At 57.8% G+C, this 24,898-nt stretch overlaps 3 protein-coding genes across 16 annotated transcripts in view; 1 reads left to right on the top strand and 2 right to left on the bottom strand.

Moving 5' to 3' along the window:
- Nucleotides 1-10,176, bottom strand: part of TXNRD2 (thioredoxin reductase 2) — a 31,835-nt gene extending 21,659 nt beyond the window's left edge. For 3 of the 6 annotated variants that reach the window (XM_072953213.1, XM_072953217.1, XM_072953218.1), the window contains exons 1-8: nt 10,051-10,176; nt 7,431-7,499; nt 3,602-3,658; nt 3,152-3,296; nt 2,650-2,724; nt 2,069-2,147; nt 1,581-1,643; nt 592-662 (exon numbers count right to left, since the gene is read on the bottom strand). In XM_072953213.1, coding sequence (XP_072809314.1) covers nt 592-662; nt 1,581-1,643; nt 2,069-2,147; nt 2,650-2,724; nt 3,152-3,296; nt 3,602-3,658; nt 7,431-7,499; nt 10,051-10,135 — 644 coding nt within the window. In that variant the 5' untranslated portion in view covers nt 10,136-10,176. The remainder of the gene's footprint in view (nt 1-591; nt 663-1,580; nt 1,644-2,068; nt 2,148-2,649; nt 2,725-3,151; nt 3,297-3,601; nt 3,659-7,430; nt 7,500-10,050) is intronic. The other 3 variants (XM_072953214.1, XM_072953215.1, XM_072953216.1) reach the window with 3 other exon arrangements.
- On the top strand, nt 9,834-23,265 carry COMT (catechol-O-methyltransferase). 4 transcript variants are annotated; one of them, XM_015251832.3, is made up of 5 exons: nt 9,834-9,857; nt 18,708-18,990; nt 19,691-19,884; nt 20,107-20,238; nt 22,514-23,265. In XM_015251832.3, exons 2-5 carry the CDS (start codon nt 18,708-18,710, stop codon nt 22,724-22,726), a joined length of 822 nt encoding a protein of 273 aa, XP_015107318.1. In that variant the 5' UTR covers nt 9,834-9,857; the 3' UTR covers nt 22,727-23,265. The 4 variants fall into 4 exon arrangements, with proteins under 4 accessions (XP_015107318.1, XP_031526157.1, XP_031526158.1 ...); XM_031670297.2 differs by lacking the exon at nt 9,834-9,857 and adding an exon at nt 10,116-10,249; XM_031670298.2 differs by lacking the exon at nt 9,834-9,857 and adding an exon at nt 10,196-10,309.
- Nucleotides 23,266-24,033: 768 nt separating this feature from the next.
- The window catches only part of ARVCF (ARVCF delta catenin family member), a 34,962-nt gene continuing 34,097 nt past the window's right edge, over nt 24,034-24,898 (bottom strand). For all 6 annotated transcript variants that reach the window (XM_072953207.1, XM_072953209.1, XM_072953211.1 and 3 more), the window contains one exon: nt 24,034-24,732. Coding sequence is in view for 1 of the 6 variants with exons in the window: in XM_072953209.1 (XP_072809310.1) it covers nt 24,706-24,732 (27 nt within the window). In the remaining 5 variants the exon portion in view is untranslated. The remainder of the gene's footprint in view (nt 24,733-24,898) is intronic.

Raw genomic sequence — 24,898 nt, 5'->3', positions numbered from 1 at the left:
CACCCACACATGCCTGCCCACCAGGCACACCCTTTGCCTTTCTTTGGATAGCAGGTCCCCAGCCGCCCAGCGCTGATGGCTGAGCCTCTGCCGCCCTCTGGTGGCCTCCCTGGTCCCTGCGCGCACGAGGTCCCATCAGTCCCTGGACCCAGGTGCTCCACACTGCACTTCCCAGGCTCAGGGAGCCTGCACCTGGTCACACTGCAGGCCTCGCTTCCCCTGCTGTGCTCTGGGCTCTGAGGCCCTTGGAGCCTTTGCTGAATTCAGGGAGGCCAAGGGGACACAGGTGAAGGGGAGCTGTTTGGCCAGGACTGGAGGAGGGCCTGCTCGCCCTGAGGGTCCTGAGGACCCACTGGAACCCCGGGGCCCTTGGGAACCTGCTGAAACCAGTGCCCCAGACAATAGCGGCCATTCCCTTGTGACTCAGGTGCCACCACTTCCAAACAGTCATGGGAGAGTGTGTCGGCCCCCGCATGGGCACAATGTCTTTCCTTTGGGGACGGGAAAGAACACACTAAGGGGGGCACCAGAGCGTCTGAACTGCCAGATGTGGCGCAGGGGCGGGGGGAGCAGGCTCGCCTTGGGCCTTACGTTCTTCCTGGGGATTCCTTCAGCCAGAAGATGTCGTCACTTGTAATTCCGTATTCCAAGGCACCTTCAATCTATCCCGAATAAAGGGTTCATTGTGAGGCCAGTGTCATCTGGCCGTCCCAAGACTCCCCTAGAGAGGATGCCCTGTTTTCAGAAGCACCCAGCCCCCGTGTGCTGGCCTCCCTGCTCCAGAGTTCTTTTCAGGTGTGGCCTCGGGGCAGGGGACCTGGACGCTCCCTGGCTGTGCAAGGTTGGGAGGCAGCCTTCCTTCCTCTTGCTCTCCACAATCCCCAAATCAAGACCCAGGGCTGTGGGGAGGGAGGCGTGAAGTGAGGCTGGCCAGCTCTGAGGGTGCCAGGCTGAAGGCTGGATGTGAGCGACCAGAGGGATAGTACAGGGCAGGGGCCCTCTGCACAGGATGGTTCAGGTTACTCAGCAGGTGGGGGACACATGACCCGAGAGAGTAAGATGTTCTGGGAGACAGGAAATGGATTTCAGACAGTTTATAGTTCCAATTGGCAAAAAACATAAAGTGAGGAATTTCTCAAGTTTGCCCAAGGAAGGCCAAGAGTTCTGAATATCAAAGGGACCAAAACACACCAGTCCTGCAGGTGTAGGGCGTGGTGGGCCATCCCAGGCCGGGAGGAGAGACCCTGGCCACTGGGGTCTCCCGGGGGGCCCGCAGCCCCGCCTCACTTCCTCTGGGTGAATGGCCAGCCCCTAGCAGGTGCCTCGGGAGATGTATGCGGGGCTGAGGTGATCTTGGAGCCGACCATGGCCTCCAGGGGCTTTAAGTGGAACCCACACAGGCAGCCAAGGGAAGAGGGAGCCACTCTGGGCCTTGGTGACTGGGAACGGGCAGCCCGCCTCAGCAAAGGGGATCCAAGAGCTCACATAAGGATGCCACTTGGGGAAGAGGGTGCAGAGGGGAAGATGGGCATCACCCAACCACTAGCGGGTAGCACAGCGAGGGTGCTGAGGACACTCACGTGCGTGGGGTACCTCGGCCGGCCCCCGGTAGCAATGACGATGTGCTCGGCTGAAAGCAGAGCCTGAGAACAAACCGAGAAAGCCACGGTCACCCACACAAAGGCTCAGCCAGCTTTCCGATCAGCCCCTGCCCTGCAGCGCACACCCTGGGGCAGCAGCCCAGGCCCGGGAACTGGGGGCCGTCCAGGGACCAGGGACAGGCAGGAGAGGTCCTAAATCCACAGTTTACAAAGCGTCCCGCAGGCGGCAGGTCTCCTGGATCCCTGCAGAGCCCTCCAGGGGTGTGGCTGCCCCGGGAGGCGGGCAGCCTGGTGTGACTCCCCCTTCAGAAAGAATCACGATTGGCCTCGGAGGAACATCTTGTTGGTTCCTGCTGTGCTGACTACTGAGGATGGAGCTGAGGCCAAACAAAGCCGAGGTCTGCTCCTCCAGGCCTGCAGACTGGCCGGCCCTGTCCCCCAGGAGCCCCAGTGAGGCGGGCACTCACCTCTTTCCCACCTTTTGAGACACCGCAAACCGTGTGCTTATTGACAAAGCTGGCCTTAAAGTTAAAGTACTTGACTTTCCTGCAAAATAAAAATAGGATTTTCAAACATTTCCTCTGCAAATGAGACATCACCTCTGGGATTAAATAGGGAGCACCATGCAGACGGCTAACACGTGAGCCTGGGCCCTGCCTGGCCCCCCAACCCCATCGCGCCCATGGCTCAGGTGGGGAGAGAGGAGTTGCCATACAGGGACATCCTAAGGGCCCAAGTACAGCCCTGGTGTCTGAGGACAGAGGTGGCCAGGCCTCCCCCGAGGTCAGTCCTGTCACCTGGGCATGCTCCAGCAGGAAGTAGAGGCCCCCACGTGTACCTATTTCTCCTCTGCCAAAACCCACCAACTTCCTGCCGGTGAGGGAGGGTGTCCAGCAGGCAGCAGACAGTGAGGCCAGGAGAACAGGCACTCAAGGAATAGGGGTGGCTGGGCCTTGTCCACTTTGAGTTGTCCCCACGGCCAAGCCCTGTGTCCCCGAGGCTCCTGGAGAGTCCTCACAGCCCCACAACCCACCCGGACCCTCCGTACCTGTCCTGCAGCTGGACCCGGTGCCCCCAGTTCAGGGACTTCACGTAGTTTTGAACAGCTTCTGCCATTTTCCTCCTGGTAACACAGAACAAAATGTTAAAAAGCACCACACAAGCACCAGCTGCAGGTCCCAGCACAGACCGTTAAATGCAAACAGCCCTTAACAGGAACACCCAGAGACAAACGTGGGTGACACCTGTCCCCATGGCTGCCACCTCTGTGCCAGGTTTGGGGCTCTGGACCTGTGGGCTCAGGGAAGTGGAGCTTCGGACCACGGAGCTCTGAGCACACCACGGGCCACCTGCTGAGCCCTTGGGTGGGTAGTCCTTCCAGGGGTGGCCTGGGCTTCGTGGGGCATGTGCAGGGGACGAGCAGCCCCCCGTGGCAGGAATCACCAAAAATGCCCGCAAACTTCGCCAAATGTCTGGGGTCCAGAGTTGAGCCTGGGGGAGGGTCCCACGATGGGGTCAGTCATCCTCCCCAGGGGAGGCTGGGTCCTCACCAGTCATGCCGGACAGGCTGGGCCACCTCCCAGCCGAAGTGGGAGGCATCGTGGAGGCTGCCTCCCAGCAGCGCCGCCTGGTGCATCAGCTTCTTGGGGATGCAGCCGACATTCACGCAGGTGCCACCGAGGCCCCACCTGGTACCTGCCGCATCAGGGAGAGCACACGCAGACAGCACTTGGGTGAGCTGGACCGTCCCCACTCATAGGTGCTTCAAATCCCTCTGAAGTTGCCGTCTGCAGTGCCAATGGCCCCGGTGCGCCTGCCGTGCGAATCTGCCCTCTACCGCGGCAGTGTTTGTTTTAAATGAAGAGGACAAGGAACTTTAAACAGAGCAGCAGGATGCTGTCCAGAGACTGGACAGCTGTGGGTGGGCTAGGCTCAGCTGCCGTCCACACAGGAACCCCCACCCCTGCCCCGGGAGGCATGGCTCCCACAGGACTGCCTACCTCGGGGGGAAGGCTCCACATAGTCCACCACGGCCACCTTCTTTCCCAGCTGAGCGGCTGCAACAACAAGGGAAGCAGGCAGGTGGGCACAGGTGGGGAACAGATTCGGGGTCAGGGGCGGGGACCCAGAGGCCACGAGGCCCAGAGGAGGGATGGGAAGGACTGGGTGGGTAGCTGTCCCCACCGCCTCTGCCACCCAGCTGTGCTGCCCATGGGCGGGCATCTTGACCTCCTCTTGACAGCACCCTCTGTACCGCCCAGCCTGGCAACACTGCCCCTCAACCCTGCCCTGCAACCTGGCTCCAGGCCTGGACTTTCAGCACAAGCTCCCCGGGAGGCATCACAGGGGAGGCCCTGGCTCTCTTCCCAGGGGGTGTGCTCTCTCCTCTCTGCACGCAGACGCCACGTAGGGTGGACCTTGGTCGACCCTGCTCAGAGCCTCTAGGTGGGGGTTTGCCGTCTCCTCTCCGGGTGAGGAAATGAAAGCTCAGAGGTCACAAGGCAGGTCCAGCTCAGCCAGCCCCCAGATGGGGAGATCTGGGCTCCAAACTGCACCCCTGCCTAGAGCCTCACCCTGACTCCCCCAGCCACACGCCTGCCTGGAGCCTCATCCCGCCTCCCCCAACCACACCCCTGCCTCGAGCCCCTCCCACCTCCCCCAACCAAACCCCTGCCTGAGGGCCCCCCCTGCATCCCCCAAACACACCCCTCTCTGGAGCCCCCCACCCCTGGCTGTGAGCAGGCTCCTCCAGCCACAAGCCCCAAGTTCTGAGGTCAAGGCTAATCACGGGGTTCCCAGCTCGCCTGGGGAACTGCACAGCCAACCCTCGGCCCTGGACGTGATGGCTCCAAGGGCTGCCCGTCTCACACTCAGGATCCCACGAGTGTTTGAAACACCAGTGCTTGATCGATGGCTACCAGAAACCAAGATTAGAACAGAGTTTCAGAATCTTCACTAACAAAACCATTTCGTTCAACTGATTAATGATGAGACCCCAGTGCCTGACTTAAAGGCTGTGGCCTCAGAGATTCTTCCAAAGTGCCATGGCCCAGGTCCCAGGTCTGACCAGGACAGTCTCTGGACCAGAGGTACCCTCCGGCTCAAAACAACCAGAAAGCTAGACAAAATACATGAAATAATGGTTTCAAGAGACTGAACAAAGGAAAACAGGCCAGCGATCTCTGCGAGACAGGAAAGGGACGAGCTGAGAGTCCCTAGGACACTGCACTGGGAGGGCCCAGGCAGAGTCCAGCAGCGTCTCAGGCAGATCGAGGCGGCCAGACTTCCTGGGATACAGGACCAGAGAAGGGCAGGAGCCAGCCTGGAGAAATTATTCCTGCAGCCCAGGGGAGCGTTAAGGAACGTCATGCCTCAGTAACTGGGAATAATTAGCCCTAGACTGGGCACAGCTCCAGGCCCGCCTAACAGATCTTAAGCAGAAAACTCAAAAAGATCCAACTGTCTCTTACCTGCATCCCGGAACATGCTCAGAAACATTTCTAGAAATATAAAACTATCCAAGAGCCAGCAAGGTGAAGTTCAGTGTCTGCACTCAAAACAAAACTTACCAGACAGGCAAAGAAGCAGGAAAAACAACCCTTAAAGGGAAAAGCAGTCCACGGAAACTGACATGATGTCAGAAGTAGCAGGAAAGAACATAAAACAGGTATTATAGCTGTATTCCAAATGGTCAAAAAGCTAAGCAGCAACATGGCAGCTATGAGAAAGGACCGAAGTCGAACTGGAGGGTGAAAACTGCGTGGAGTGGGGTTCCTGGAAGAGCAGAAACCGCAGCGGCTCGTGCAAGTGAGCCCGAGAACAGGAACGGGAGCGATCCCGAGTGAAAAGCACTCCAGCGAGCTTTGTGCCAGGCTGGCCACATGTAACTAGGCTCCCACGGTAAAGAAATGGTGGTTGAAGAGTCTCCCGGCCTGAGCGGAAGCTATGACGCCCAGTGAACTCCCGCAGGAAGACAAGTCAGCGCTACACCATGGCACACCACCAGCAAACTGCTCAAAACCACCGGAAAGAGGGAATCCTCAAAGCCACCAGAGGAAAAGACACACAAAACCCACGGATGCTCGAGTCCCTCGTACAAGATGCTGCAGTATCTGCAGTAACCTATACTTTAAATCATTACTACATTCTAACACCTAACACAACGTACGTGCTACGCAAGTAGTTGTAAATACAATGTAAGTGACGTGTAAATGACATATAAATAGTTGTAAATACAATGCAAATGCTACACGAACAGTTGCCAGGGTGCAGCAAATTCCAGTTCTGCTTTTGGGGACTTTTTGGAATTTAAAAAAAAATTTTTGGATCCGTGGTTACTGGAATCTGTGGATGTGGAACCCATGGAGGACTGACTACACTAAAGGAAAACTGTCGACCTTGAATTACAGAGCCAGAGGAAAAAAATCTTTTCAAAATGAAGGCAAAATAAACACGTCTTCAGACTTACAAACGCTGAAAGATTTTATTACCCCGGGAGCCACGTTACAGGCAATGTTCATGGACGCCCCTCAGGTAGAGAAACACGATCCCAGATGGAAACTGAGATCCAGAAAAGGGAACGGAGGGCCCCAGAAAGATGACCCTGTGGGCAGAGGTGTTAGCTTTTTCCTCATTGTTCAAATCTCTTTAGAAGGTAACTGAGCAAAAGTAGTACAAAGTGTTGTGGGGTTTATAACACATAAAAGTGGAGGGTGTGGCGATGTGGAAGGAGGAGAAAGGAGATGGCACTGCTGTGAGGTCCCTGCGCCGCCCACGCAGGGGAGAGCGTCACTCGAAGGTGCACCCTACACACCCAAAGGCAGCAACCTCAGACCATGCCTGCACCCGAACCCCAAGTGGACCAACAGCCTAAATGTAAGAGCTGAAACTCTGAAACTCTGAGACTCAGAAGAAAACAGCCCTAAGATTGTGTGACCTTGGATTAGGCATCAGTTTCTTACATATGACACTGAAAGTACAGGAAATAATCATCAACCGACTTCATCAAAATTAAACACTTGTGCTGCAAAGGACACAATCATAAAAGTGAAAAGATAATACACAGACAAAAAAAAAGTATTTGCAAATTGTGTACCTGATGAGGGTCTAGTGTCTAGAATATATGTGTGTGTGGGTACTCCTATTACTCAGTAATAAAAAAAAGACAACCCAATTTAAAAATGGGCAAAGTTTCTGAAAAGACATTTCTCCACAGATACACAAATGGCCAGGAAACATGTGAAAAGACACTCGATTAGTCATTAGGGAAACAAAAGTCAACCACAGTGAGACACCACCTCACACCTACTTAGGATGGGCTACAATGGAAAAGACAGTATCAAGTGTTGGCAAGGGTTAGGGTCAGGGTTAAGGTCAGGGTCAGGGCCAGGGTTAGGACAGCAGAGCTGGGGATGTGCAGGGTTCATATAGGGATGAGACCGCAGCTGACCGGGCAGGGGGCCGGCCAGGAAGACCCCGAATGCACGTGCAAAACAGCGAGGAGGTGACAGGGACAGGGGCAGGGGCGGACGGGACCCAGGGTAGGGCAGCAGCCCAGGAGGCAGGCTTAGACGCGGGCCACCCTGGCTGCTGTGTGCCGCACAGACAGCTGGGCTCATGGGGAGCCGGGCGCACTGACAAGGCTACTGGGTGACCCTGGCAGGGTGACTGGCCCAGAGACCGGCAGGCCAGCTGCAGGGACAGTGCATTCTGCTCATGGCCACTCACGGCACATCCTCATACAGCCCTGGACATGACCACTGCTCTCTCCAAGGGCCTGGAAGCCTGGAGGCCCTGCCACACCGCGGGGTGTAGGATGCAGACACGTACCTTCCTTGGCACAGGCCAGGCCGCCAGATCCCCCTCCAATCACCAGGAGGTCGTAGCACTGCTGTCCTGCTGGAAAAGGGGTAAGAGGTGAGGGGGGCCAGGACTAGTTGGGGGCACGTGTCCCAGAAGCCACAGTTTCCAAAGGGCTGGCAGCTCTGTTCGGTCTAATGTGGCACAGGATGGACTTTACAGGACCAGAGTCCCGCCTGTGGTCTGGGGGACCACCTGCCCCACCTCACGCAGAAGGCAACCACACACCCTGAGACTGAGCAGAGCCAGACGAGGCTGGCGGGGGTGGAACCCCCCACATACATACCCCTATGTCAGGAAGGTAACTTAACCGGCAGGACTGCCCCAAACTTAACTTCACCCAGTGCTCTGAGCAGACACGTTTGCTCTGAGTCCATCTGTCTTTCAGTTGCAAAGGTCACCCTTAGTTCTAAGTGAGCAAGAGCAGGAGAGACCCTGTACTGGGCAGCATGGCCTGGCCTCTCAGAGTGCCTGCTGGGCCTGGGAGGGCAGCGACTTGAAATGCCTTTGGGGCTCACCCTGTCTTTCCTACCCTGCGGAAAGCATTATTCATCCTTCTTCTGCAAATGCTGGCATGGAAGGCAGGCAAGGGACAACTAATATGGGGTGGGTGGCGAGCAGGGAGTGGAGGGGCAGGTGAGGGCAGCTGTGTCCTCGGGTGTGGCCAGCCTGAGGGAGCCCTGAGCCTGGGCCCGCGTCAAGGACTCCAGGCACCAGACACTCCCCAGCCGCTCTCCATGAAGGGAGGAGCACTAACAGAAAATTAACAGGATGGGGTGGAGGGGGAGGGAGTTCGAGGGAGCCCAGGAGCTGCATCCAGGGGCTCTCTCCTCTACTGCTGCGCAGTTTGCCAGCAGAACACCCCTACCTTCCATGGCAGGTGCCTGTCCTTCCTGCGGCCACGACAGGGTCCCCGTGCGTCTCTCTGCCCCGCAGCCCACCCTGTGCCCCCTGCTTGCTGTCAGATAGAGGGCAGTGCGAGCAGCTGTCCGCATGGATTGTGGGTTTATCTTTGGCTGTTTGCCCTCCCCATGGGGCATGCCCAGGTGCCCTCAGTCTGATAATGACTTGGAGGAGGCCAGCAGCTGAGCCTCTGGAAGCTCCTGTAAACACGTGGGAGGATCTGGGTCGCTGCCCTTAGGGTGTCAGTGGGGGATGCACCCCTGCACCCCATGGGGCCCCTGCACGCAGGGTTCGGCCTGGAAAGGTCTGTCTCACCCCTGCGCTCCGAGCCCTCCTTTTTTGATTTTCTGCTGTCCTCTGAACGCAGGGCCTGGGACCGGGCCTGCCAAGAGTGGAGCCCAGCGAGGATGGCGAGGCTGGAGAAGGGCACTTGGGAAAGCAGAGGCCCCACGTGCCCACAGGCCGCCAGCCACCTCGGGAGCCACCTGGGAGGGGGAACGCACAGCTGTCCTCCCTGTATGCGCTTCCCTGGGGTTCAGGGACAGGTGACACCAGCCGCACGGCCACTCTGCTTCCTGTTCCGGGGCTGCACCCACCACCCGCACACCCAGACGGGGCAGGTGTCTTCCTTCTCAGACGAGCTGCAGGGCTGAAATGGAGGCTGAGGCCCCAAATTGTACCCAGGGGCCCCTGTTGGGTGTCACCACTGCCCCCAGGCCCTACCAGCTCCTCCTCACCCTGGCCCTGTGGGCTCCCCTGGGTGCAAGGCCCCCTACCAGCCTGCAAGGCCTGGGCTTGTGGCAGTAGCTGCAGCAGGCAGGATGAGGGGCATCAAATCACCGCGAACATCCTGCCTGACATGTGCAGCTGGGGTCCTGAAGGTCAGCAAAGTTACCGAAAGCAGCTACCTGTCCCCTCCTCACAAGCAGGTGACGGCCTCCCTGGACTCTGTGAGGCCACTCCAGCCCTGCTCCCCAAGACCATGGCAGCACACAGCTGGCTGAGGGCCCAGCCCCTCTTCCTCTCATGGCACCATGTCCACGAGGAGCAATTCCCCCGTCCCTGCTCCAGCCCCCACTCCCCTTGGGGTCATCCAGGGTAGGGTCTGGGGGCAGATCACTGTGCAGGGACACGGTGAAGAGCATGTCATCACGCACAGGACTGGCAACAGCACCGTGGCTTAAGTGGTGGCACTGGCCAGCTCAGGGCAGTCCGTGCTCCCATGGGACCCAGCCTCTGCCCCCGACCCTGGCGGCACCCTGGGTGCTAGGGTTATGGGACTACTGTGTGGTTTGGTCCTTGGTGGCTCCAGGAGGACTCCCAGCATGTCCTCTCCTCCCGAGAGCCCCACAGAGCAGTGCAGACCGGGGCATGCCGCGGGGCCCCGGTGTCCCCTTCCTGATTCTTGCACGTGCCTGTATCGTGCCCCTGTTGCGTGTGGCCGCTAGGGCCTCGGGGAGGAGGCGGCCAGGTTGGCACGCGCGACCTCAAGAGGTGAGCCATCTCCACCAAGGTCAGGACCACGTCGATCCGGGGCTGGGGGCTCCGGGCAGCGCCTGGGGGCGGGGCGGGGGCCCTGCTCGCTCCCACCCGGAAAGGGGGCCGGGCGCCCTGCTGGCGGCGGCGCCCCCGCGGACACCCCTCCGCCACCCCGGCGCGCACCCCCGCCCCGCACCCGAGACCCTACCTGCCGCGCCCCGCGCCCCGCCCGGCACGGCCCGCACGCGCCACCGGAAGCGCCCTGCCGGTCCGCGCAGCGCCGCCATCGCCATCGCCGCCGCCGCCGCCGCCTTGGGGCCTCGGCCGCCGGGCTGCCCGCCGCACTGCCTGCGACGACCCGCCGGGCGCGGAAGGCGCGCGTTCGGGGCGCGGCGGGACGCGGCGAGGTGTGTGCGCCTGGGGGCCCACCTGGTGCGGTGCAGACCGAGGGTGGGGGTCCGGCTTCGGTGAGGAGCCCGGGTGTCGGGGGAGTTAGGACTCTGATGACAGGTTCCCCCTGGGCTGGGGGCTCCGGCCCGGGGTGGGGGGTGGGGTCTCTGGACATGCGGCTGGGGCTCCGGACATGAGCTGGGGGCTCCGGTCTCGGGTGGAGGGTCCAAGGACCACCCCCCAGAACTGGGGTGGGGTCTCTAGACATGGATGGAGGGCTCTGACCTGGGATGCTGGCTCTGGGACAGGGACTTTGGACATGAGGTGGGGTCTCTGGACCTGGGGTGGGGGAATCTGACTTGGGGTGGGGAGGGGTTCAGGGACCTGGGGGAGGGTCTCTGACCTGGGATGGGAACTCTGAGATGGGGTCACTGGACATAGATGGGGGCAGTGGGTGGGGGCAGTGGGTGGTGCCAGTCTGGTGGACGGAGGGGTGTCGTACTGCAGGGGAAGGTCTGCTTAGGCACAGGGGCTGCAACAGGGCTAGGGGACCCGGACCCGAGGGCCTCCAGTCTCCTGGGAGTTCTCAGATCTGGGACCAGGTTGCAGAGTCAGGGCCTGACTCCGCCCTTGGTTCCTCGCAGAGGGAGAACTGGGTGGGGCTCAGCTGGAGATGGCTCCTACTGGCAGGCCCTGGGGTCCCTGGGCCTTTCCTTCAGGGGTGTGGCCACCTCCATCAGGAAAGATCTGCCCCAAACCAGCCTTTCAGGTTTTCCCAGCCTGTTTCCCTGAGCTCCTCTGCCTCCACTCCTGGAGGGGCTCCAAAGGGCTGGCCTGCAGAGTGGGGTCCGGTAAACAAAGTGGACACTGACTACCCAGGACACGAGAGACCTGAGCCCCCTCCAGCCCTGCTCAGAGGTGACTGGGCCTTTTAAAGGGAGGGTGGGGGTGGGGGTGCATCTGGGCTTGAGAGGGGGAGTGAAAATTTACAAAAAGAGGGAAGAGGCGTGGGTCCCTGGAACACCGGCCGGGGCTTGCTAACTGGCACCTGTAGAATTTGGCTTTTTCCCTTTTGGAAGCCATGAGTGTGGTCAGGCAGTCGCCCTGGGGAGCTGCGGCATTTTAGGGAAGTACTGTGAGGCGCCACCCTTAGTGTTTCTACTGTCAGGCCTGGTGGAGAAGGGGGATCAGAGGGAGGGAGTCTCCTTAGTGAGTGGTTTTGAGTCCTGGGACGGCGTCGGGAAGACACTGAGCTCTGAGTGTCTCTAGGTGGTGGCATGAGGTAACAGTGGCAGGCCGCTCGCGGGCTTTCCAGGTGTGTGGTGTGACTGGTGACGGCATAGACATCTGTGTCCCAGAGCAGAGCCCGGGAGATGTGGGAACCCTAGGGGGGTTCTGCAGTGGCCCCCACGTGCTGGGTGGTGAGTTCTCGGACTTTCCCGCCACCTTGTCTGGCCTCAGCTTCCAGAGCTTTTCCAGACCCTGGAGACGAAGGGGAGCTACAGGACAGCTGAGTCCCGGGAAGGGTCTGGCGGCCAGATTTTAGTTCTCAGGGACACCAAGCTGGGAGGGAGGGAAATGGAGAGCAACAATTTGGAGAGTTGTACTGGGTCCTCGAGGAGGCAGAAAGAGTCAGAGGTTTGGGGAGGGAGGGCTGACCAAGCACGGCAGGTGGCAGGACGCAGTCCAGGTCACAGGTGGCCAACAGGGCCTCAGAGATGCCGGCGGGGCTGGGCTCCAGTGGCCCACGAGAGTATTATATTCTCCACTGAGCCAGAATCTCTCTCTGCTGTCATTTCCCTTTTTGATCAGGGATCATCAAAGGAAGAATATCCTTGTTTACAAAATAGTTCTGGTCTTATTAGGCAAGGCTGATAACTTCCATGCGTGCAGCAAGAATGGTGACTGACTTCCAGCCCTTTCTCAGCTGGTCTCTGGAAGCTTAGATAGGGAAATCTCAGATGCGCGTTTAAAACCTTCCACCGTGGGAGGTCGATCCAAGAACTTGCCATCAACTTCACTTGCAGACGCGGGTGAATTCCTGTCTTGTCAAGGCCCCCCAATATCCCAGGGTTCCTGGGCTGCAGGAGGTGACCTTCCTTGCTCACTGGAAGGCTGAGGACCTTGGATGCCGGGCACCAGGCCGGATTTTCCCAGAGGGCTTTGTAAGCCTTTGCTTCAGAAAGTGACCACAGTTCCTCTATGAGTCATTTTCATTCATGACATTCCTTGGTAATACAACCAGGGTTTTCAATCATGTCCTGTCACGAGGAGGGCAGTCTTGTTAAACTATGCAGATCACTATTTATGTGCAATATAGCAATACACAATGTAGTTTCTGATTTTTGGAGGATCAGACAGGGAGAAAAAGATAAATGCTTCAATTTTGTTTACAGAAATATAACTTACTAGATTTTTATGAGTCATAGCTCGCTTAAGAGAGAAGAGGATGGGTTTTTTTTTTTAATATCAAGAAAAGGGAACGTTAAAGAGCCAACGGTATTCTAAACAAAAGTCACGAAAAATTCCAGTCGTCCTTTTTCAGTGCACTCAGTCTTGTCCGTTTCTGTTCTGCCTTATCTTTGGTTCGCAGCTCATGAGCCCATTGGTCTCTGCACTGGGACCCTTGGTCAGGCCGGTGGGGCGGTGCCATCGGGGTCCCTGGTCAGCCCTTCCCGTGTGGTGCATCTCAAATCAGGCCCTTGTTGTGGCTGAGGACGTGCTCTGGCCTGCATTGCGTTGCAGATGCTTTGGAGAAGCATCAGAGTGAAACAGAATTACCTGCAGATGACGAAAGACTCCAAGTGGCTGTGGTTAACGAGCTGGGGAGAGTATGTTATAAAAACACCCTTGACAGGGCCATGTGGCTGTTCCTGCAGCACACACACCACGTTCAGTGTGGAGCTGTGAGTGATAGCGTTGTACCCGGACACGTGGGAAGCAAGAGCACTGACAAACTTCTGAAATACGTCTGTGAATAGCATTTACCCGCACACGTTCACCTAGGGAAGGCTACGCACCTCTTCTCATTCGACAGTGCTTCTCGTGCAACTTAACATAACGAATAAACCTAATTATTTTTTCATTTAAAAAAAAATTTTTGCTAGAGGAGTAGGTAATTAGGCTTATTTATTTTTTAATGGAGGTACAGGGGATTGAACCCAGGACCTTGTGCATGCTAGGCATGCACTCTACCACTGACTTATACTCTCCCCACCTAAACCTAATTATTTTTAACATCCCTCCTCTTACAGTGTGAGAGAACAAATCAGTGAGCTTTTCCGAGGACCCTCTGAGAAATCCCCAAACCATTTTGAGATCAAGACTTCATTAAGGATTGATTTGGGGAAGATTGTTGTCAAAAACATTGGAAGGTGTGAACGCTTGATTAAATACGATCCCAGCTCACTGCAGAGCAATACATAGTTATCCGCTTTCCCGAGCAACAACCCAGAAGCTCAAACGTAGATGTAGGAGGGGACATGCCCGAAAAACCCTGGGCTCTTGACAGCCAGCACACTCGGGCCTCCTGAGTGACGTCAAGTGGCACGGGGGTTATATTAAAGCCAGAAGTTTTGTTTCCTAGAAAGATGCTCCAGAAGGTAAAGAGAATCCTTTTACAATCTCCTACTAAAAGCAAACCAATAACCCAAGAAATCATACTGTTTTAACAGAGAGGGAACCAGACCCCACTTTGGTATCAGCACACTGCTGGCGTTAAAGCTCACTGAAGAAAAAGCTTTCCCTTCCACCTGGCTCATCTTAGCTCTGACCTCACAGCACAAAATTCCTCATTTCACTGTAGAACAAAAGACAAAACACGTCCTGTCTTCCCCGCTACGTTGTGTACAAAGGCAGCTCACTCTGCTCTGGGTGTATCTGGTGGTGGTTTTATTCTCACACTTGGTTTGTGATGTTTACCTGTTAGCGACCGTTACTTGACCAGGAAAACTAGGAAGTTGACCACTGCGAATTGCAGTGGTTCTGTAGCAGTGTTCTGTAGCAGATTAGCAAATTTTATGAATATAGCCTCTCATGATCTGTAAGGTAGATGCTCCTGGTACTGCGTGTTTGGCTGCAGCAAGAATGTATTTATTAACGCACCCAAATGTCTTTTAGTCTCTTTGTATCATGTATGGATGAGGAGCCAAAAGTATACAAACTTCAACTGATGACCAACCAGTAATGAATGTTTCAGCACTTTAACTTAATGAGAAATTATTTAGAGGGAACTATATTCAATATCTTGCTGTAGCCTATAATGGAAAATAATCTGAAAAAGAATATATATACATATATATGTATAATTCAATTAGGTTGCTGTACACCTGAAACAGCATGTTAAATTGACTATATCTCAATTTAAAAATAGTTTAAAACATTAAAAAAAATTTATTAAGATATTTAATGAATATGTATTATTTAACTTAATTTGGCTTAACTCTAGAGTTGCAAGTTACCGAAAAGACTTTGGAAACTGTTTTTAGGTAGACATACTATAAAACACAATTATTGTTGAAATAAAGCTTCTCAGAATAGTAACCAAATTTGATTAAAAGCAAATTTATCATTTGTATAATCTCAAACATCTAACAGATATAGTATTGGGTTGTTTAGTAAACCAAATAGAATAAAAATATATGTTTGCATATTTACCATTGATAGCTCTAGGGTTGTTTTATGAAATCAACAATATTAAACTAGTCTCATTAACCAAAGATTTACCAAATTACATGAACTTGAAAAACAGTTGAGTTGGTTCTTAGGGAACTCAGGGACCCCTGAGAGCTACCACCTGGAACTGGAAACATTGGGTCCACGCCTCTCTAAGCTCATATACCAGGGCAAAAAAGATCTCAAAGGTCTCCCCACAGGCGCTGGTGGAAAACTTTAAACCCTCACGTGGATCGAGGGCCTGCTCCATGTGCCACAATACAACTTGGATAAAAATATAAAATAGAGCAAAGACAAGACCCAACTCCCACAGAAACTGAGTTTTATATGATTGTGCCTATGCCTTGGTTCTTATATTTCTGGGAGTTTTAGGAAGATTTACTTTGTGTAAGTGCCTGTTTCTTTGTAAGCCAATTAGGGTAGAATTCCTTTAAGGGATTTTATAGCTTAGTTTGGTAACACCATCCTGAGGCATGGAAGGTGTGAACACCGGGTGTGTAAGACTCACTAGTTTATATGAGAGTTGGACCTTGTCTTCTCAGTCTCAGGTGGTTGCTTTTGGGGGTCCCTTGAGTCCCTTGAGAGCCCCCCATGGGGCGGGAGCCCAAGGTTTCGGTGGCTGTGGGGTTGAGGGTGGAAGGGAGGGAAAGGCCTGGCAGGGTGGACAGAGCGGAGGAGGCAGGGGCTGGAGGGAGGAGGGATGTGGTAGGAATGAGAAGCCTGTGGGGAGCACGCTGGGGTAGGGGGGCTGGAGTCGCCAAAGGAGCTCCTACAATCCCCCCTCATCCTTGGCAAGGATGTCATCCAACCGGAAGGAAGTGGGCAGTGGGCCCTGCGCTGGCACATCGTCCGCAGGGGCACTGGATGCTCCCGGGGGGTTCCTTCTAGGCCAGGAGATGCCTTCCTGAGAAACCTGGCCTCTACCCCTGCTTTGGGGACAGCACCCATCCCGCTGTCTTCCTGGATGTCTGGCATCACAGCAAACGGGAGGTGGGGCCGAGGTCTCTGGCCCCCCACCTGCCACTCAGCTCGGCAAAAGTGCCGTCTCTCCTCACCCTGGCCTCCTGATGCGTGTGGCCAAGAGAGCCCAGTGTCCGCTGCTCTGCAGACGGAGGCCACGGCCACCTGGGCCCCACGGCAGATTCAAATCTTTGCAAAGCAGCCAAAGGCATTCCTAGTGCTGAATGGATGTTTTCAGAATGAAGACCTGATGGCTCCGGGTGTCAGAGGCCGGTCTGCCTGTCCCCCACCCACCTAGGCCTGGTGGGCCAAGGTCATTACCCAGCTGCCAAGGGTCTCCATTGCCCTCTTTGGGGGCTCTATCTCAAGGAGGATAAGTGGTGATCAGAGTTGAGTGCAGGAAGAACACTTAAGAATGGGCCGATAGCAAGGAAGGTTGTGGGGGCGGGTGTTGCTGTTATAGTTTTGGGAAAGAGGGCCTGTCCCTTGCCAGGTTGCCCAGGTCTGTGTGCCATCTCTGAGGACACACGCTAGGGGCACTGGAAGGAAGCCCTTCCCCTCCTCCCAGAAGGGCGTGGGTGGGCGTCTGCCCTGGAGCGGGACTCCAGTGCCTGGGCCCCCGCGGAGGTGGTAGCTGTGCTGGTTTTTCTGGCCCCTGCTCCCCTGCGGAGAGTGGTGTGACTTTTTCTGGTTTGGGAACAGGGAGGACCAGGAGCAGGGGTGCTTGTTTTCTTGGTGTCCCACTGTTTTTACTGTAGAAAAATATGCGTAAGTTAAAGTTTACCATTTTAGCAATTTCTAAGCGTACAGTGGGGCGGCATTAAGTGCGTCCACACAGTGTAACAGACACCACTGTTTTCAGAACTTTTTCACGACCCAAAACAAACTCTGCCCACATTCAGCAGTAGCTCCCTCCCCTCCCCAGCCCCAGCAGCCCCTGCTCGACTTCGGCCCTTTGAATCTGCCTTTTCTAGGTGTTTCGTATGAGTGGATTCACACAATATTTATCATCCCTTTGTGTCTGGCTTATTTCACTTAGCATAGTCCTAAGTGTGCGTCCTTGTGGGTAGCCCGGCTCAGGGCTTCCCTCACTCTGATGACTAAGCACCACCCACTGTGTGGACGGACCACGCTTGGCGCTTTGGTGCTGCTGTGACCCGTGCTGTGAGCACGGTGGACAAGGATCAGGTCAACTCCCTGCTCTCGGCCCTTTTGGGGACACACCCCGAAGTGGGATTGTTGGGTCACACGGTGACTCTATATTTAACTTTCTGAGGAACCGCCAACTATTTTCCACAGCAGCTGCACCGTCTCATGCCCCTGTCGCGGGCACGAGTTTCTGGTTCCTCCACGTCTGCACCAGCACTTGTGTCCCCTTTTTGGAGGCCGGGGTGGGGAAGTCATCTTCACAGGTGTGAAGTGGCACCGTGTGGTTCTGATTCGCGTTTCCCTAGTGACTAGTGATGTTGAGAAGATGCTCGCTCACTGGCGTGTCTCCTCTGGAGAGATGTCTGCTCAAGTCCTGTGCCCATTTCCCAACTGGGTCGTTGCGGGCAGCGAGGGGAGGGAGGCCCGGTGAGCCTGGCCTTGGGGAGGGGCCCATGTTCCAGGGCTTTGGTCACTTGCAGGTTGTGGTTCCTGCTGCTGATGGTCTAAAGGCAAGAGAACACAGAGTTTCTGTCTGCTTTGCTGCTGGGCCCAGAGAAGGGGTGTGGACGGCAGGGCCGCCTGGGAGGCCAGGTCTGGTCCAGGCCGTGCTGGAGCTGGAGGGATTGGTGTGGCCGAGGCTCCCACCTCCACTGTGTGGACTCTAACCTGCTGGTTATGTGCTCACTGTGTAACCAGGCCGTGTGGCCCAAGACCTCCCGAAAGCCTGGGTGTCCACGGGCAGGGTCTCAGCACCCCTGTTCATCCTCTGCTCTGCCCACCAAGCCCCTCATGGTCCTGGTCATTGGGATCTGGAGCCCAGAGCTGTCTTCCAGGGGTCTCCCCTCCGAGAGCCCTGCCCTGCCTGCTGTCCCGGGTGAGCCTTTCTGCTCAGGAGCTTCTCGGAGAGCAGGGGCCTGTGTGGCCACTGGGATTCTGAGGCTGCTTCCTGTGCGTGGCCCGTGAGTGACCACAGGCCCCAGTGGAAGCATCACATCTGCCTCTTCCTTTCATCCTTTTCCATGTTAAGGTCTCTGCTCTGGGCCGGCTCAGCTCTGCAATGTCACAGGGTCCCCAGGCCCATCCGTCTGCCTGGGGCCTGGGCTACCTTCCCGGAGGGCCCCTTGCCGAGGGGGAGGGCACATCTGGCTCACACTGTGGTACAGGCGGACAGGTGGCCTTCCTGCTCAAGGGACAGATGCGCCCTGTGTGGTCATCCCTTAAGGGAGTGGCCAGCGGGGTGTGCCCTGTGTCCCTCAGATGGGGGCCACCTGTGTCCTATCTGGAAACACTCACAGAACTGCAGGTGCTCTGGGATTGCCCTGAGTGTCAGGAGCCTCAACTCACCTTGGGCTTCCTGGGAAAACACGGTGGGCCAGGGGTGGGGGGCTGTGACCTGCAGCCCCTGGGCAGGACCGCCAGACACACAGCTGCTCCCCACCCAGGGCGCAGCCCCAGCAGGAAGCTGTTTGCGGGTGAGTGGGGCTGTGCACACCTGGAGCTAACAACCTGGCAGGTGGCTGGCCCCTTGAACCTTGGGCCCCCGTCAGCACAGGGGTCCGTGGCAGCACCACCCCCGACTGAGGGGTGCATGGGTGGGTCAGCCAGGACGGCAGGGGGCACTAACCACGGGAGCCCTTGGGTCCACCTGGCCTCCTGCAGGCCTCACCCTGCCATTGCCCGCCCCCTCACCAGATGCTGGAGGGCCCGCCCCTGCTGCTGGTCGCTGTCTCCCTGGGCCTGGTGTTGCTGCTGCTGGTGCTGCCGGTCCTGCGCCGCTGCGGCATCGTCTTCCTTGGCTGGAACGAGCTATTCCTGCACCCCATCTGCAACCTCCTGATGGGCGACAGTAAGGAGCAGCGCATCCTGCATTACGTACAGCAACATGCGGTGGCCGGCGACCCGCAGAGCGTGGTCCGCGCCATCGACACCTACTGCTTGACCAAGGAGTGGGCCATGAACGTGGGCGACAAGAAAGGTGGGTGCTGTGGCTGTTCACCTGTCTCCCGGGTGTGCAGGGGCGAGGGGACCAGCCTCTCACTCCTGACACCATGTTGCCATCCCCGTGGGGGCAGACATGTGATAGACCCTCAGGAGGTGCTGTGCAGGGGGCCCCTCGCCAACACCGGTTGGAGGCCCTGCATCTGCACACCCTCCGGCAGGACCAGATCCACGGGGTGGGCAGTGGGTTCCTGGGTGTCCTGGCTGGGCGGGAGGGCGTACCGAGTCTCTTGGACTCTGCCCGGCCCAGGCACCAGGCTCCCCCACCTCCAGGGCTGCCTCCTGATCTCTGGACTCCAGCATGGGGCACCGGCATGTGCTGAGCTGCATTTCCTAGGGTCAGGCTGAGGACAGACGTGACAGCCATTGTCCGGCCTCCTTGGCCTTTCCAACCGTGTCCAGCTCAAGGGAGTCAAGGATGCTCTTGAGTGCAGCTTGTGGGCAGAGTGGGGTGGGGGCTTCCGCAGAGGACAGCTCTGGGTTAGGACGGGTTGGGGTCAGCCAGGAATAGTGGAAAAGAGACCAGCGCAGAGGCCTGAGTGGCCACGGGAGCTCAGAGGCATGGGCCGTGGGGCTGGGCATCGGGAGCAGGCTGCTGCTCAGTCAGGAAGGAGCTGGGCCAGGACTGGGAGTGGGTCAGGCCCCTCCGCCTGCTCACACCTCCTCCACCGCCGCAGGCCAGATCGTGGACGCCGTGGTGCAGGAGCTGCGCCCCTCCGTGCTGCTGGAGCTGGGGGCCTATGTGGGCTACTCGGCCGTGCGTATGGCCCGCCTGCTGCTGCCCGGCGCCCGGCTGCTCACCATCGAGCTTAACCCCGACTACGCCGCCATCACCCAGCAGATGCTGGACTTCGCAGGCCTACAGGACAGGGTGTGGCATGACACCACCCCCGGGGTGGCACTGAGGCTCCCAGGGCCAGGCGGGTTGGGGGCTTCATCACACCCCAGCGGCTCGATGCCACATTTTCCCTGCTGGTCATTCCGTGGAGGCTGGGGCCGGGGACCTGTGTCTCCCAAACCCTGAAGAAAACTGTGTGGGGCCAGGTGGGGGTCTGTTTGCCCTGTGGCCGGACACTGACGAGGGCTGTTCCAGGTGACATTGGTCGTCGGGGCATCCCAAGATATCATCCCCCAGCTGAAGAAGAAATATGACGTGGACACGCTGGACATGGTCTTCCTTGACCACTGGAAGGACCGGTACCTCCCAGACATGCTCCTTCTAGAGGTGAGCTGGACACCTGCCTGGCAAGGTGGGCTCCCATGTCAGTGGGCTCAGCCTTTGGAGCGCCAGGGGCCCTGCTGAGCCATAGCTGGAGGCAGGGCAGGACCCCGCACTAAGTGGTCCTGGTGTGGGCACGGAGGTGCAGGCTGGGTGTGAAAGGGCCCGGGATGTTCTGGGAACAGGCAGGTTGGGGCAGTGGGCCAGGGTGTGTGGAGGTCTGGACCACACAGGCAGGAGCACAGAGGGCTTCAGGCAGGTATGGACAAGTTAGATCTGTCTTCTTTCCAGAAGGAGCCTGTCGGCTGCGTGGAGGGAGGTGGCTGTGGGCAGGCGGATTGGGGGTCCAGCACCAGGAGCTGCACAAGGACCTGTGTCAGCAAGATGCGGCAGCGGGGGGAAGGCTGGGGGCGCCTGAGGAGCACACCGGGGCGGGGGAGGAAGTGGGGTATTGAGGGCAGACACCAGGCAGCCGACCAGGCTGGACCTGCGTCATGGGCGTGGAGGCTTCGGCAGCTTCGGTGTGTGTGATGATCATGGGGCCAGCGCTGATAGAAAAGGAGCAAATACTGGCATAACCAGGAAACTGATTGTTTTCTCAGTGCCGCTTGTTCAAAGCTGGTCATTAGCTCAACAGAAGGGAAGTTCTGAACCGGGGACATGTGTTCTGTAGCCCTGCAGCTGGGCTTTGGGTCGGGGCTGAGGGGCTGGGCAGGCAGGTGGCCATTCAGATGGGAGGCTGCTTGGTCCCCCGTCACCCGGACCTCTCCACAGGCTGCTGGGGTGTCCTCACAGCATGGCAGCTGGAGCCCCGCAGAGCCAGAGGGGCGAGGGAGGCACACATTCCCAAGTCAAGCCCACAGCCTGGGTGACAGGAGGGAGGCTTGGGGACAGTGGACACCCCTCTGGTCCTCCGAATGCCGTTCCTCCTGCCACTGGCTTGCTGGGACCCTGAGCTTCTGGCCAGACCACTCCAGGGATCTGTCCCCGTCAGGAGGCGGGGTGTGGGGAAGGGAGTGCTGCCTCCTTGTCTCCTTTCCTCAGGGCAGTGGCCTGGCTTCCTCCTCCTCTGCTTCCTTCGTCCACAGGTAACCGGTAGGGTTAGTGCCTGATGTCTTTCAGCGCCCCTGCCCCACCCGAGCCCGTCAGCTGGATCCCCAGCTCACCTCGTGCACCTCTTGCCCCAGATGCTTTCCTGGGGCTGCGTCAGGGCAGGGGGTGCCTCCTGGGCTGCCCTCTGTTCTAGGCCTTTCACTCCACCATTCCTAGCAGCACTTTGTTCAGATCCTGGCTCCTGGGGTGTCCCTAAGCCTCACTGACCTCACAGATGTTTCCCACTCTGGCCTGAGGGCCCTGGGCCTCCCCTTGGCTTCCGGGCTGGAGGTGCAGACGCCACTAGGAAGACTCTACGAGGGGGTGCAGAGTGGCTGCCGCTTTCCTAAGTCACCAGGAGGGGCCCACACATCCGCGTGGTCCTGCGGCAACTTAGGACACACCTGGGGCCCCTTGCTTCATTTGGTGTCCGTGTTTGGAGTTGCTTAGCTTTTTCCAGTTGTACACAATCGATTGCATAAAAAGTCTGAGTCCAACACAGCAACCAGGTGGCCCTTCGCCCCTGCCCCAGGCAAACGTTTCCTCTCAAGGCTTTTCTCTTTCTTATGTAAGCCAAACGGCTCCTCCCCCGGCTTAGAGACCGGGAGCCCACTCCCTGGGGCTGTGTCCAGCTGCTCCTCCTTCAGCAGAGCCCAAGCCCAGGGGCGCTGGCTGGCTGCCCAAGGCCCAGGCGCTCTTGCAGATGGGCTGCCTCAAATGCTGGGCTGGGGGTTGTCCAGGATGGACCCAAGGCGCAGGCTTATGGGTGGGGAGGTCTGTCCCACCTCCGCCCTCAGCCCTGCAGGGTCACCCTGGTCGGGCCAGGTCAACCCTCCAATGACCGCCACCAGCAGCCCAGGCACCGGGCACCGGGCACCTCCCTGACCTTGAGAAGCCCCGAGTTCCTGGCACCAGGTGACCAAGGCACTCATTGGCCTTAATTGCCACTGTGGCCCTGGTCCTGGCCCCGGCTCCTCTACTCACACTTCCCGCTAGCACTTTAAGTAAGCACCTACCGTGTGCCCCCCACTGTTGTCGGGCTGAGGACGCAGGAGGAATGGAGGAGATCCCCTTCCTGCAGTGGCCTCGGGGAGGAAGTGGGATGGACCTAGGCCTTCCCTCCTGGCTTGCGGGGGATTTGACAGACACCCTGACGGTCACCGCTCTGACTGTTGGTCTGTCCCTGCAGGAGTGTGGCCTGTTGCGGAAGGGGACTGTGTTGCTGGCTGACAATGTCATCTGCCCAGGAACACCGGAATTCCTGGCATATGTGCGCGGGAACAGCCGCTTCGAGTGCACACACTTCAGCTCGTACCTGGAGTACTCGCAGGTGGTGGACGGCCTGGAGAAGGTGGTCTACAAGGGCCCAGGCAGCCCTTCGAGGCCTGCTCCGGCCCCCTAGTCGAGCCTGGTTCTAAAGGGTGCGGTGGGCCCGCGCCTGCCAACCTGCTCCTGCAGCTTGGGGCCCTCAGTGCAGCACCCTTGAGGCCTCTGCACAGCAGCCGCAGGCCGTCCCTTGCTGGTCCGCCCCTAGGGCAACCAGCTCACCATGCAAAGTCACTGCAATAAATCTGCAAAGTATCTGCTTGCAAAGACCAGACCACGGCAAGTGGTGTCCCTCACAGTGTCACCCACCAGCATTCTGACAGGGCTTCTTACACGGGCAGGTCCTCCGCCATCAAAATGGCCAGCAGACACAGGAAGCGGGGGACCCACACAGCCTGTCCTTGAGGTCTGCTGTCACTAGGTGGCAGCAACACCTCAGTGATGCACTCTAACCAGCAACTCTCACCATGCTTCTGACCCCTAAGTTCTTTCACCTCCTTTGTAAGAATGAAACGCAACTTCTTTACTAAAATCTACTGCTAACAATCTTATACACCAGCATCATGTTGAGAAGATAATGAAACACAAATTAAAGGTCTCAAAGTTTAGACAAGAGATCAGCTGATTTCTTCTTGTCAGCCACTCCTCTCCTCCGGTGCCTTCAGCCTCGCACCAGACATGCTGCTCCCCTGATCTGTGCCAAGGCTTCAGGCTGTCTACCTGCCCAGTACTGCTCCTGTGGCCGGGCCGAGGGCACCTGTTACAGCCCCATCTAGAGCTGTCCCATAGGGGAAGCTGGGACAGGGCATTTGGCTAGCCTTCATGCCCTCTCTGACCAAGAAGGTGCTAGGAGAGGTGGACAGGGCCCTGCAGCAGTGCCAGGTGTGGTCTGTCCCACACCCGGCTTCTCGGGGCCTGTGTGGCATGGAGTGGAACCTTGTTTGGGAAGAGCAGTCACAGACCTGCCGTGGCACTTTGGGGTTGCCCAGCTGGCAAGGGATGAAGCAGCTGGTTTGTACCTACCGCAATCCACAGGTGCCCCAGCCCTGCCCTGGTGTTCCCGCCCCACGGCCCCCAAGCAACTGGACCTCTGGCCGCCTCAGAGGCTTCCTGGGGTTCCAGATCCCAGGACCACCCCTGCCTGACAGAGCCCACCTGGGCCCAAGAACAACCCCTGGCCAGGACCCCACCCCAAGCCTTACTAACCACCCAGGAACAAGCCTACTCCTCTTTGTGTGTGGGAAGGGGATGCGTGTGGGGAAAGACCCCTGGGACCTGGGAGCTGAGCCCCTGCTGGACACAGCAGACATGCACCTGCGGCCACTTCTGCCCCCCAGCAGATGAGGAGGGGGCAGAATGTGGAGAGAGATCTGAGCCACCAAAGTTTGTTGGTTTTTTTAATTTTTAACTTTTCTTACAAAAATTTAGATGTTTACCAATACAGTCTCATTTTGGTTCTGTTTTTTATGCTTTTTGTCAGTGTTCTTCTGTTTTAAAGTCTCAAACAGCAGGCACTGAACAGCAGTCCCTTGCTGCTGGCAAAGGTCAGTCCCCAAGGTGCTACTCAGGGCTTGGCTATAGGACAGGGCATGGTGGCCCTGGGTCAGAGGTGCACAGGGAGGCCCTGCCATGGGGCTCCACACATCCGAGGGCAGGCAGGGTCAGGCTGTGAGTGCCGCCCCCAGAGCAGCCAGCCCCTCCACCCTCCAGGCTCAGGGTCAAAGTCCGTTCCCTGAGCCCCCTCCCCACTCAGCTGCAGGGCTCCAGGGCCCGCCCTGCTCCTCGGTGCCCTGCGCACAGTGGTGCATACACTCCGGCTCTGCCAGCCCTGTCGTCCCCAAAGCAAAGCAGGGCGCCCTGCCAGCCTGTCTCACACACACACAGCACCATGTCAGTAAACTAACTCCGAAGAGTTAGGAGGGAGGGAGCCAGGCAGGAAGGGAGGCGCATCCAGAATGTCAGGCTCCGGGAGGAGTGGCCCTGCCGACAGTTGCCGCCAGGGGGCTCCCAGCTCCACAGCGGGGGCCCCAACGGCCCTTCTTCCGAGGTCAAATCCTAAGAACGACCAGCTGGGCCCAGGCCCTGAGGAGGGAGAGGGGAAGGCTGAGCAGGCCGGTTAGCCCGGCGGATGGTGTGGACGCAGGCAGCTGGGCCAACCCTGCCCTGCTGGTCCTCCGGGGGCCTGGGATGGGGGCATTTGAAGGTGTTGGGGGACCAGCCCTGCTCTGGCCCCACAGCCTCTGGGCCC

Source organism: Vicugna pacos, chromosome 32 (genome assembly GCF_048564905.1).
Source record: "Vicugna pacos chromosome 32, VicPac4, whole genome shotgun sequence".
NCBI classification, from domain to species: domain Eukaryota; kingdom Metazoa; phylum Chordata; class Mammalia; order Artiodactyla; family Camelidae; genus Vicugna; species Vicugna pacos.
This window is presented reverse-complemented; position numbering and strand designations above follow the sequence as displayed.

What these genes read in the sequence shown, in the direction of transcription:
- COMT (XM_015251832.3), top strand. Translation starts at nt 18,708, where the DNA reads ATGCTGGAGGGCCCGCCCCTGCTGCTGGTCGCTGTCTCCCTGGGCCTG. An exon ending in TCGCAGGCCTACAGGACAGG is followed by an intron (nt 19,885 to 20,106) that starts GTGTGGCATGAC and finishes GGGCTGTTCCAG; the next exon opens with GTGACATTGGTCGTCGGGGC. An exon ending in CAGACATGCTCCTTCTAGAG is followed by an intron (nt 20,239 to 22,513) that starts GTGAGCTGGACA and finishes CTGTCCCTGCAG; the next exon opens with GAGTGTGGCCTGTTGCGGAA.